The following is a 14,083-nucleotide window of genomic DNA, read 5'->3' on the forward strand; positions in this document are numbered from 1 at the left end:
ATAACAAGAATCACGGCCTGGCATCGATGCCACGACATCACAACTAGTGATCAGCTCTGCCACACTCAGCCAACTCACTTCACATACAGATTCATATTATTGTGTACCCAAGAACTGGTATAATTGCTCACGTGTTATTGACTCTTTCTCTGCTGTAATAATACACATACACATACATGTATCACTCACATACATACTTTTCTTTGTATGACGGCCTGTCTTTGGTTATGTTATTATATGTCACACTCTCACACTCTCACACAGACATACATTCTAACGCCATAATAAATATCGCTTTTATTCATCTAATACGGTTGTGGTCTTTCATTACTGGTCATCTATGTTATCGTCGTATAACATATTTATATATCATCATCGATATATATTATTTTGTGTTCAACCGTGTGACACGTTTAAATAAAAGGAGTCCTCTGTTTTTCCATCTGTCACCATTTCTCATTTTTTTGAGTACACACGGTCGTTCCTTACAACTAAAACAAGACAAGCAATTAAATGACCAGATGTCTTAAGCTTAAGATCATCATAAACAGCTGATCATAGACACAAGAATAGCTGTGTGGTTAAGAAATTCACTTCATGACAACATGATTTCAAGTTCAATCTCACTATACACCACCAGAGCCAAGAGTCTGCCATTATAGCCTTGTGAGTGAATTAGGTAGATGAAAACCACAGGAGAACAGTTCATATCGGGTGTACGTGTATGCACATGTAAATATATGTAAATGTTGATATTCTATGCTTATCACTGGTTGAACAAAATAGTAATGATGTTGACATTCTCAATTGATATTAGAACCAGTCACTCTGCACTTACAAAGACCCGGGGAATGAAAATTCATTACTTGAAAAGCAGACTCAAATAGACTCCCTTTCTAATCTAGGCCAGCATGGAAAAGCATATATATATATATATATATATATATATAAAAGCGAACATCAGCTTATCTTTAACCTACATTTTTTGAAAAATGTTGTTACGAGTAATTGACATTTCAACTCTGATTGATCAGCAAGAAAACAGAGACACACAAAATAGCTTTATCTTGACTGGCAGACTTATGACTAAAATGCATTTTAATCAGGCACTTTTGTGTTTTTAGAGGCATCAAAGGCTAGCAAAAGCATCTTTTTTCTTCTTTTTCTCAGTAGATATAATAGATGTGACAACTATTTCTACTAGGCCCACATAAAGGCTCTAACATTGGCTGATAACTAAAGGCTACATATTTCAAAGCCATATGACCCTTGTTTGTTTGCTGTGGTGAGTTGCCAATCAGAATATTTTCAGTAACATATAAACAAACTTACTCTGTCAATAATAGCTTCTGGTGCAGTCCATCTCATCGGAAACTTATCCCTTTTATCTTTTGTACCAGTGTGTTTGGATAAACCAAAATCAGATATCTGTAAAAGAAAACATGCAGTTACTAACGTTTGACTCTGGCTTTCTGCACTTATAAAACAGGTGAAAATACACTAAATTAGATGGTGATGAGCAGTTTGAAATATTATACATCTATATTTGAATAGTATATAAATATCACATGTACAAACATGTTGAGTAGATAAAAACCTTATATAGACTGGAAGCCAATAAAGAGACAAAAAATTGGTACTCCATCAAATACGATGACAAGGATTCCAGTTAATATGATCACAGGAGCAGCCACCTTGTGAAATTATCATGCAAGTGACTGAGCACTCCACAGACATACGTACCCTTAATGTAGTTCTCAAGGAAATTCAATGTGACACAATGTGACAAGGCTGGCCCTTTGAATTACAGGTACAATTCATTTTTGCCAACTGAGTGCAATGGAGTAACATGAAATAAAGCACATTGTTCAAGGACACAATGCACTACCAGGTATTGAACTCACAGCCTTATGATCATGAGTCAAATACCCTAACCACTAAGCCATGTACTTCATGACTGGAAACCTACATGTATATATGAACTGCATTGCTACAATGTATATAATACAACATGCTTGTTTTTGAAACTGCATACTCATTTGTATCCAACACTGTTTAATAAGGACAGAAAAGTATGAAACACAAAAAAACGGATACAAAATAATTTGTATATATTATGGAGAGCTATTCTTTTAAACATTATTCCTGTTTATGTCTGCTCTTTCCATGTTGTTAAAGACTGGACCAAATTGAACCATTTCACTTGTTAGCCATTCTTCATCCATTAATATTGTTCTCTCCACCCAAATGTTACACTGATCATTCCCCCACTCCCACCACTGTACCACCAAATGATCTCTCCTCAAGCGCACTTCTGCAGCCTTCCCAACCACATGGCATCTCTCTCTCCTATCATCTCCCTCTCAACTGTATCATCACTATGATCCTGCTGCTGATTCCCCTACTTTCTTCTGCATCCCTCTACTTTTCCCAATTCATGGATCATTGGTCATTCCCCCATACCTTATCCAACACTCCTTACATCTACCCTTCAACCCTACCCAATCTTTACAGTTGTTGCCTGTCTCCCCTCCCCCTTGTCTCTTGCTCCCCTATAAACTCTTACAAACCCACAACTTTCCACACTCCTAGTTCTTCTCTCTCCACTCACTTTTGTTCACCTCATTCCTTGAGGGGCCACCTGGACACCTTAGCAGCATTATTTATCTCTATGCAGTTCCTACTTATTATTCTCACACTTTCTTCTACATATGAATAGCCATGCAGCTCTTCTACAAGAATCTGCTCAGCTACCCTCTTCTCTCATATTTAAACCCCTTTAAGAGTATCAGCTGTGGGAACTATGCCAAAGCAGACACTGGATTGTTATGCAATATTTGACTCATCAGATCCTGTCAAATGTCCAACCCATGCTAGTGTGGAATATGGACATTAAACGATGATGATATATATGACAAGCTTCCATACAGTTTTTGTCTAACAAATTTCACTAACAAGCTACATGCTGTTAAGCGGTTGGCAATTAGAAAGATATTTAACTATTGAAGTTACGCCATAAATGAAACATACTAGTGAGACACAGTCCCATCTTAACTACAATAACGACTCACCCAAACCATACCAACATGGAAAAAAATGCAAAAGGGTTATGGTGGTGGTAGTGTATATGTGTGTGTATGAGAGAGAAACATGTAAAACAGTCACAGTCATTATAATTACTATCTAATGTCTCTTTTTCATGTTGGCAAGGGCTGGGTGGTTCAAAAGGAGCTAATGCATCAGAGAGCTACTCCAAGTTCAAATATCTGTATTGGTAATGTTTCTGCAGCTGGATGTCATTCTTAAAGCCAACCACTTTACAAAATGTACAGGGTGCTTTTCCAAAGCACCAGCACTGGTGGAGTCACCAAGTACTCACAAGAGAAGACTTCCCTACCTCCAACTGAGTTGGGTATGGTATTGAAGAGTATGAAAGGAGAGGGAAAGGTGTCTTGCTGAAGAGGTGAACACATGGTTTCTCTGTATTTATATAAATATTAAGAGCGTGGCCATTGCCAGTACCGCCTGACTGGCCTTCGTAGGATTTTCGAGCGAGATCGTTGCCAGTGCCCCTGGACTGGCTCTTGTGCGGGTGGCACATAAAATACACCATTTTGAGCGTGACCGTTGCCAGTACCGCCTGACTGGCCTTCGTGCGGGTGACATGTAAAAGCACCCACTACACTCTCTGAGTGGTTGGTGTTAGGAAGGGCATCCAGCTGTAAAAACTCTGCCAAATCAGATTGGAGCCTGGTGTTGCCATCCGGTTTCACCAGTCCAACCCATGCTAACATGGAAAGCGGACGTTAAACGATGATGATGATGATTAAGAGGTAGACTCAAATAACTTACCGTTAGTTTGCCACATTTACTCAAAAGAATATTCCGAGCAGCAAGATCACAATGGACTAAACACTTACTTTCCAGATATTCCATTCCTACACAAATATCACTACAGTCAGACACATAAAAAGAAAAAAGAAGAAAAATAGAAAAGGAATTAACTAAACTCTTCAAAGTAAAATATATTAGACATTATCAGCATTGACTCGAGACAGAAAAAGAAAGAAACAAGCTACTGGAGGGATCTGGATCACTTGTTTTCATTTCCAAGAGGTAAAGCATTTAATGCTCTAGTCAAAGTTGTATATACTGTATTAGACAACATAAAAAAAAAAACATGGATATATTAGCAGCAAAAAGCTTTTAGAACATTCAAGCATGAAATATAGGCTCAACCTCACATATAGGACTTGGTGGGATTTTTTTTTTAAACACTGTTTTTTTTTTTTCTTTAAAAAAGTGCATCAATTCCACCAATTGTCTGATATCATCAATCTGTGTCAGAAAGATAAAGAGGTAGATATGCAGATTATGTCTTTTTAATTTCTTTTCCTATCTAAAATTAGTGCTTATAATGTGTAACAGAGAAAATGTTAAATCTAGTGTAAATTGTTTAATGATCATTTTCAATAATGGCATGTTAGTTGAATGATGTGACAGGAGCCAACAAGCCAGAGGCCTTAATCAAGCTCTGATGTCTACCTTCACATAGGTTCTATGGATGGATATCCTTCTTTTCACAGTGTATCAGGTGCTTTTTATGTGGCACCAGCACTTGAGTGGTCATTAAGTAACTCGGAAGACAAAATTCCACAACTGAGCTGTAGTATTGAGTGGGGTGGCTTTATACCAGGTAATGAAAGGTTCAAGTATGATGGCAGGATAGAGACAAGGTCTTACAGTAGAAGAGATACGTGGCTACCCCAGTTGGAAAAGAGAAAATATGAAGTGTCAGAGCATACCCTCAAGTCACAGAAAGGTGAACATAAGGAAAGTGATACAGAAGACAGGGTCAGTGGGTAGGTGTTGTGGGGGACACTACTGATAAATAGTGGACAGACACAGCAAACAGGGTCAGTTGGCAAGGTACGCCATACGGGCCAGTCACACAAACAATGAAGTTATATCATCATAATGCGTGACCTATTAGTGGCAACGAGGATACCTCCCACTGAATAACAAGACATATCAGGGGTGACGAGGGGTCAAACTACATGCAGTGGCAGATAAGACTAACACAGAATTGAACTATCACACAATAAAAAATAACACACACAGTGAAAAATATATAAATTCTATTGAAAAAAGATTTTAGTCAGGTCACTATGTGTTAGTAGTGCTACCGGTAAACAATGTAGACTGGTACTACCTGCAGCATTCTAAAGAGAAAAATAATTGTGTGTAGAAGAAAAAAAAAAATAATTAATAAGTCTGTGTGAAGGATTTAAGTCAGGTCGATATGGGTTAATAGTGCTACCATTAAACGATGTAGACTGTGGAATTCTGAAGTAAAAAATATATTTGTGTGTGAAAGAAAAAGAAATGAAAAATAAAAATATAATGCTGTGTGAAAGAAGAAGAAAAATCTCAAGGGTCGGAGGTTGTGGTGGACACCCCCAAGTGAGAAGTGGGCTGTTCCACTACTGATAAATAGTGGACAGACACAGCAAGTAGGGTCAGTTGGCGAGGTATGCCATACGGGCGAGTCACACAGACAACGAAGTTACGTCATCATAACGCAGGACATATCAGTAGGTAAGTTTGCAGAAGTATGAAAAGAGAGTGACAGATGGATAGAGATGGGAATAAAGGTGAAGGATGAACACAAGTAAAGATGTGGTCAATGGTAAATACCAGTTTAGAGGAGAAAAGATTTATGAAATTTATCTTCAATGTTTCTGCTAATACAAGACACAGGCAGAACAGGAAAACATTTCCACAAGAAATTACAGATCTTTGGACACCATTTAATGATTAACAACCATTTTTCCATGCCCAGCATGCTGAGATCTGATCACATCACCTTTTAGAACAGGAGTGAGGAAACCCCCCACCCACGAGTGCAATTGCGCAGGCAAGCCCATTTTATTGCGCCCGAATTCTGGCATATTCATATGTACAAAATATCATCAATTTTTCCATTATAAAATTGATACAATACTCGTATGCCTCTTTGCAACATAAATAGCATTTCTACTACAACTTAAAACAGTTAGACTCAAGCAGAAAATCGTCTGGCAATTGCCATTTGAATGGAAATTTTGTTTTCACTATAAAACACATATTGCTAGGTTTGTACCACATCCTTGAGACCCAACTACACTCTAGCTAAAAAATATAGAATACCTCAGAAGTAATATAAACGTCCTCGATTCACACACACACACACACACACATATATATATACAATGCTAGTATCTTACAATGATGAATTCAATTGCCATTCCTCAGTGATGCTATCCCTACCTCGAGACCGTAGGTACATCATGAGGTTTCCTTCATCCATATGTTCCAGAACCAGGTAAACATCCTTGTCAAGCACGACACCATGTAGCTTTAATATGTTTCGGTGATTCAATGTACTGTAATATAAAATGAGAAAAGCTTAAAGTAATCTGCTGTAGCTAGTGTAGTACAGTATAAGATAAGGTTTCCTAAATTCCCAGACTAGTGCACAATTTGAGTGTTTTCCTGCAATTTATTCCTGACCTAAGGTAGACTAAGTTATCATACCCATTGCCATGGATACAGTTCAACTGTAGTGATGAGATTAAAAATTATCACTATCAACTCTTCAATCAGGAGTTCCCCAACAATCAACAAAACTTTATTTAGTTTCATCATCATCATCATCGTCGTCGTTTAATGTCCGCTTTCCATGCTAGCATGGGTTGGACGATTGACTGAGGACTGGTGGACCAGGAGGCTACACCAGGCTCCAATCTGATTTGGCAGAGTTTCTACAGCTGGATGCCCTTCCTAACGCCAACCACTCCAAGAGTGTAGTGGGTGTTTTATGTGCCACCGGCACAAGGGCCAGTCAGGCAGGTACTGGCGACGGCCACGCTCGAAATGGTGTATTTTACGTGCCACCTGCACAGGAGCCAGTCTATCGGCACAGGCAACGATCTCACTCGAATGTCTTTTCACATGCCACTGGCACTAGTGCCAGGAAGGCGACGTTGGTAACGATCAACGGCCACGCTCGAATGTCTTTTCACGTGCCACTGGCACAAGTGCCAGGAAGGCGACGTTGGTAACAATCACGCTGGAGCTGTTTACGTGTCACCGGCATGGAAGCCAGACAGCTGCTCTGGCAACGATCGCGCTCAGACGGTGCTTATAGTGCTCCACTGGTACAGGTGCCATCACAATTAATTCTTAAACAGATAGAAGTGGTGAAAATGTCACTCACTGTTTGTTGGTTGATAGCTGACTATAACAGAGGTTAATGCTTTTCAATAGGTGTATCTATAAAAAATCACTGCATGATGTAATACATATGCAGTACACAACATAAACACTACACTGCCTAATACTATTAAGTGGTATAACATGTATAGTGCTAATTATAATGCAGACTAGCATAATTATTATGTGAACTGATACCAGAAGACTCACAACCTCTCATCCTTTATGATAACCCACCACACCTGTAGGAATGTTAAAGTATCAATGGCTAAGGCCTCTCTGCATAAGTAGAAATTATTTAAGTTCTGAGGAAACCACTACATGGTCAACTGACCTGTTAGAAATAGCAACTAAATCTCCTTTGAATTACACCTAACTTTTTCAACTGATATATTGAGTAATATAACTCCTAACTATGGCTGAAAAAATATGGAATGACACAACTGGAATATCACAATCATTGTTTACCTGAGGTTTAACAACTTCAGCTCTGAACAAATGCTGATTGTCTGCACAGTAAAAAGATGACCCAGATTAAGTTACTATTCAAATATCTAGGACAACACTGCTACTGCACACAGACAAATATCACAGGTTGGAGAAAAAGTATATTTGGATAGTTGGCAAAAATTACCTCACCAATGTATTACAATTATGACTCATAAATGCATTATTTTCTGTCTCTTTTAATGCTGGTGAAATGATTTCTGTTCTTATGGAACAACAAGCTGTCTACTATTCACCTATTTTTTTCACTCATCTCTACTTTGTCTCACCTCTCCAATCTTGTCTTCTAGAACTACAATCCTCTGAATCTCTCTGTCCATTCATATTTTTTCTTTCATGGATATACAAAATGTTCAAGTTGAACATGAACCACAACAGTTTTGGAGGGTTTTCAATGGCTATAGGTAGTGGCCCTTTCCCTAGGACCAAACAAAAATACAAAAAGTTAAAAATACTAAGTTATCTGAAGACACTATACTAAATAGAGTACTGGTTTATTGTGCATACTACAGTAATTACACTATATTACAATATTTGTGCCAACCTGTCACTACTGCAATATCTGCAACAACTCATCTGTACAATAGCTGCACCTAATTAACTACACTGTAATCCATAATTTCAAGTTGTCTAGAAATTAGACAGCTTGAAATCATGGATACATCAGAGACATATTTCACATTCCAGTTGTCAACAAATGAAGTCACTTTCTCCACTATTTATAACAAACAGGGTATCATATTATCATTTCAAACGTTGTGTCTCATGAAGGCCATGACAAATGACTTAGGCATTATGTCCTGTCTGAGAAGTAGGTCCATCAAGCCAAGTAAAATCACAATTGTGGCAGATACTGGTGTCACGCAAATGGCACCCGTGCTGCCACATAATAGCATCGATTATACTCTCAGAGTAGTTGACATTAGGAAGGGTATCTAGCCATAGAAACCATGCCAAATCAGACCGGAGTCTGGTGCAGACAATGATGATGATGATGATAGTATATATGAGCATAACATTATCACATGGTTTTTACTTCTAGTAATTCGTATGATAATATAATTATAGTATGTCTAATACTACATTCTCCTACGTAACTAAAGAAAGAACATTTAGAAAAAATGCCAAAAAGTTAGATATTCACAAGGAAAAAAATTAATAATCAACAACACAAAATTTATCAAAAATTATTCATTGTTTATCATTAAGGCATGTCAAAAATCATCCAAAACAGGCAGTTCTTTTTCTCTCGGTTTATCAGGATTATTGTTTGTCACAATGATATAATTTACAATGTCAAAGTTATCTTATTTTAATCAGTGTACAATGGTATTTACTATATGCTGTGGTCAAAGTTTGCAAGATTCATCAGTGTTATCTTGAGTTTTAGATTCAGAAGCTGAATGTAAAATTATTTGTTAAAACTGTACAAGGGGTACCCAAAAGTAACCAGGAAACGTTCTCTGTGGGACAAGCCCATTGTAGTTCAGGTTTCTGCCACTAGAAGCCACTTGATGTGACCCTCAGGCATCAGTATGCTGACTGGCAGCATCGAGTGTAGTCCTACTGCCGTGTAGTGCATCTTTGTTTTGCAGTGCTTCTCTCCTGTTTGTCAATTTTTGCGATGGCTGAAACAAAAAGGATGAAAGGTAAAGTCAACCTTGGCAGAGCCCCTAAAATTGCTGCCCTTGTGGTAAAATCTGAAACCACTATTTTAAGGTCAATTAAGTTGGCAAGCTGGCAGAAGTGTTAACATGCAGGGCTAAATACTTAGCAGCATTTTTTCCATCATTACATTCTGAGTTTGCTTTTCATTGTTTCAGGGGTCAATGAAATAAGTACCAGTTGAGCACTGGAGCTCACTGTAGTTGATTTCCACATCCCTCAGAATTGCTGGCCTTGTCCCAAAATAAGAAAGGATTATTTTAAGGTCATTATCATCATTGTCGTCATTTAACTCCACTTTCCATGCTGGTATGGGTTGGACGGTTTGACTGAGGGCTGGCAAGCCAGAAGGCTGCACCAGGCTCCAATCTGATCTGGCAAAGTTTCTACAGCTGGATACCCTTCCTAACGCCAACCACTCCAAGAGTGTAGTGGGTGCTTTTTACATGCCACCGGCACGAGGGCCAGTCAGGTGGCACTGGCAATGACTATGCTTGAATGGTGCTTTTTACATGCTGCTGGCATGGGAACAGTCAGGCGGCACTAGCATCGACCACGCTCAAATGGTGCTTTTTACATACCATTGGCACAAGTGCCAATGAGGCAGTACTGCCATCATCCACAACAACAATTTCACTTGCCTCAACAGGTCTTCGCAAGCACAGTTTAAAACAAAATATTAGTCTAGTACCAAGATCTGTGATATCAATTAACCGCTGCCACCAAAATTTCATGCCTTGTGTCAATGCTAGAAATTTATTTTTAACTAAATCATAGGCTCTTTAATATGCTTTTCAATTTTCTTCTGCCACAATATTTGTAATCACTCCCTAACATTTTAGTACATCTACAATATCCAATTGATGAAACAGCCTCCACACAGTTACTTGACTTGCTGAAACTAGCAGACAAATCTCCCTCAAATTACATGTTACCAACATAAAGAAGGAAATTAGTACAAAAAGATACAACTGACACACCTGAAGTGTGTTTCATCATAAATCTGCTGGATTCCTGTCTGATTCAAGATTAAACTGCAAAACCACCGTCCTCAGAACCCTCGCTTAAACTCAGTCCGGATTGCTATTTAAAAAGAAAAGCACCGACAAAAAGGCAGCAGTAGTTATCAATAGATTCATTAGTCCTAAATAATATTTAGGTATGCATACCATGAATGATAAATGCAGAAGAACAGCAAATGTCACATGCAAAGACCATCTTTTCTACCATAACCACAATCAGAACAAAGAGGCCGATAAAATATACTGGAACTATAAAGTGTTTGCAATACCCACATGATAAATCAATGCATATTGGAGTGTATAGATTTGGACTAAACTAGATGAAGGAAAAGAATACCTAAAGCATGAGATTTGTTGACTGTGCTAAGTCATTTGACTAACAACCTACATGCAATCCAGTTTGACAGGAGCAACACAAGAAATTTATCTAAGTTTAATGGCTTTATATATAATTACCTTCATTCAGTATGTAGCAAAAGAAATTCCAAATTGATTTTTATAGGAATGACAGAGCACTCAAATGACAGAGCCAGTAACTAAGCTATCTGCTGTTGAAACAAAATCAAAATCAATTTGTCATTTCTCACCTTATGTTTACAGACACCTTCAAATGCTGGATTCAAATGCTACAAATGCTGGACTGCACTATCCCAGATTATCTTTTCTGGTGACTTCATATTGATAATGTAGTAAAAATTGCATCCAAAATAATAAATAGCTTTCTTTCTTTGAACCACACACAACTACAGCTCTTGTGCAACTGCTGATGATCTACAAAGCTCATGTAAACTGGATATTGCTACCACATCAAGGGTAGTGCAGCTGCTACAATCCCTAGGACATAGGTATCAGTGTTTCTCCACTCTATTCTATCACTACTACAATAGGTTCTGGTTCCCTGAACTAGCTAATTGGATATCATCTCCAACCAAGTCCACAGCCTGACACACTTATCTTTCCCCTCTTGTCACCCATTTGGTGTCTCTTCTCCCAGAGACTCCACACTAACCACTATGCCCTACCTTTACCTTCACACCACAGAATGTCAAATTTCTGATTCTCTTCCTCTCCCACCCCTAGATGATCAAATCCAACATAAATCTTATCAGCTCCACCAATCTCAAAGGTCAAGGAATCTGCTGAGTAAGCAGAAAAAAATATATAAACATAGAAAAAAAAAAAAAGGAAGTTCCTTACATCATTATATTAGCTTCTTGAAGAACCTTGTCAGTAAATTCCATTTTTACTAATTGTTTCACAGCAACTGGATTTGATTTGTAACAGGCTTCATACACTTCTGCCTCGTTAACAATAAAAGATGAAAATAAAATAAGCAGAAAAAAAATTAACAAAATGTGATATTTAAAAATTTTTTTAACAATTCTTTATCACTAACTCAGCAAATTGCAGTTAAACATTGCCTTTTATGAACTTAAAAATAAAGATTCTTATTTAAAATGATTTCAATACGTTTTTCACAATGACAACTGTTATACAATGAGTTTACTTTGCCCACCTTTACAGCAGTGATTATCTTACAGGCCAACAGGAATATAATAGACAGTTAAAGGAATGCAACATATTTTGATTGATACACACTACTCTATATGATAACTCACTGTTCGATTTTACTGCTCTCAACAAAGACAAGTCAAGATATATCTGGAGCTCCAGATCTGCAAATTATATAAATGTCAGGTCCACATTTTCTCTGAGACTTATTGCCCAGAAATATTTTAGAGCAGAGTTAGAAATGTTTTTCTATAAAAATAATTCACATGAGATATGGTACATTTTATAAAATTTGCATGCATCATTACCAAAACAGATCTATTTGCTAAAGAAAACCTTCAGCATTTGTACAAAGTGACTAGTGCAAGTGGTAAAAATGATAGCATTTAGACTGCTAACTGAAGTATCTTCTCCAGTTCATATTAAATTACTGATGTGCAGTGTATATGACCAAGATAACTAGAAATGGTTCACTTCACCTAGTTGTAAGTAATTACCAAAGATACAAAGATCACTAAAGTAAGTAACAGACACAACATAGTTGACGAATACTTAATTAGCTGACTGCTTGTTAAAAACCACTTATCAACAAGCTTGGAGAGCAATGGGTCCTGCAAAGCTGACTTTGTCTAGATATTTTTGTTAAAATAAACTGATAACACTTCCACAATATGCAAAATATTTTAACTATTTTTTTAATACAATTCCCCATAATATTTAATTTGAGTAAAAAAGGAATAAAAGGGGTCCATATATATAAAACAAAATGGTTGAGAAAAACTGTTCTAGATACTAAAATAAAGATGAAGTTTACAGAGAGTTTCAAACAGACATACATACACCATTTATATATATATATATATATATATATATATATATATATATATATATATATATATATATATATCTAGGTCGTCCCTCAGGAAGCCAAAAATGGTAAGGAGGGTGATTGTTGGACACCCTGCAGGATGAAAAATAGACCTGTCAAAGGGCAGAAGAACTACCATGTAGTCAACGGCCAATTCAACAAGTACCTTTCCACAGTGAAGTGTTTGTGTGTCCATTGACCTGGAGAGCTATGCTGGAGGGAGAGAAATCTTCAGGCAGGTCTTACCAGGCCAGACAGGTTGAAGGGTAGGAGACAGACAAAACCTTAACCATTAGAGGAGTAAATCTCAATGACAATAAATCGAAGTGTCACCAGCATGGCTTGGATTTAGTTATTGGCAGGACCTAACAGATCAGATTCATGGCTTTGAACTAACAGGATGTCATGCAGAGGATCTTGAATACAAGACAATGGATAAGACCCTAATATTCCAAGTTAGCTGGAAACTGTGGGACCATACGGAGCAGCGCCTTATGACTCCTATAGTATGCGCAACCAAAATATATAGATACAGTTAGATAAGGCCAGTTTATGGGATTACACTGGGTTTCATGTCCATGAAGTGCTTAGCTTTGCGGTGTATCATCAAATTTCAGCCTGTTGGCTTATGGCCTCTCTAGAAAATAGTGGAGAAAAGGACCTCGCTACTCAATGTCAACAACAAGGATAGTCTTCCTTTGCCTATTGATCATAAATGACCCTGTTATCTTGTGGGTTCTAGGAAAATTTTAGTAGTTCCTCAGGCATCAGAGTTTCGCATATAACACTTGTCAGTGAATGGATGATAATTCTACTTGCATTTATTGGTATCTGAGTGTTTCATATAATTAATCAAATCCATTTAACACTAAACGCTTTATAAATATCTACCTGGATTTACTAATCCCTCTTATTATACACTAATATCCAAAATTTAAGATCACCTACAAAAGTTTGTTTCAAAATGGAATTTTTAGTTCAACTTCAATGATTTAAATAATTTTTCGGTATAAAAATATAGAACACCATATTGCATAAGGTTTGGGTTTTATTCAATATGGACTAACACTCATCATCATCATCATCATCATTGTTTAACGTCCGCTTTCCATGCTGGCATGGGTTGGACGATTTGACTGAGGACTGACTGGTGGACCAGGTGGCTACACCAGGCTCCAATCTGATTTGGTAGAATTTCTACAGCTGGATGCCCTTCCTAACGCCAACCGCTCCGAGAGTGTAGTGGGTGCTTTTA

At 37.5% G+C, this 14,083-nt stretch overlaps 1 protein-coding gene across 1 annotated transcript in view; it reads right to left on the reverse strand.

The window, feature by feature from the left end:
- LOC106876246 (tyrosine-protein kinase CSK) overlaps window positions 1-14,083 on the reverse strand; it is a 30,020-nt gene that overhangs the window by 5,658 nt on the left and 10,279 nt on the right. Inside the window, exons 4-7 of the mRNA XM_052966725.1 lie at window positions 11,646-11,745; window positions 6,267-6,425; window positions 3,853-3,952; window positions 1,333-1,428 (exon numbers count right to left, since the gene is read on the reverse strand). Of these exons, the coding sequence (XP_052822685.1) occupies window positions 1,333-1,428; window positions 3,853-3,952; window positions 6,267-6,425; window positions 11,646-11,745 (455 nt within the window). The remainder of the gene's footprint in view (window positions 1-1,332; window positions 1,429-3,852; window positions 3,953-6,266; window positions 6,426-11,645; window positions 11,746-14,083) is intronic.

This window comes from Octopus bimaculoides, chromosome 3 (genome assembly GCF_001194135.2).
Source record: "Octopus bimaculoides isolate UCB-OBI-ISO-001 chromosome 3, ASM119413v2, whole genome shotgun sequence".
Taxonomy (NCBI): domain Eukaryota; kingdom Metazoa; phylum Mollusca; class Cephalopoda; order Octopoda; family Octopodidae; genus Octopus; species Octopus bimaculoides.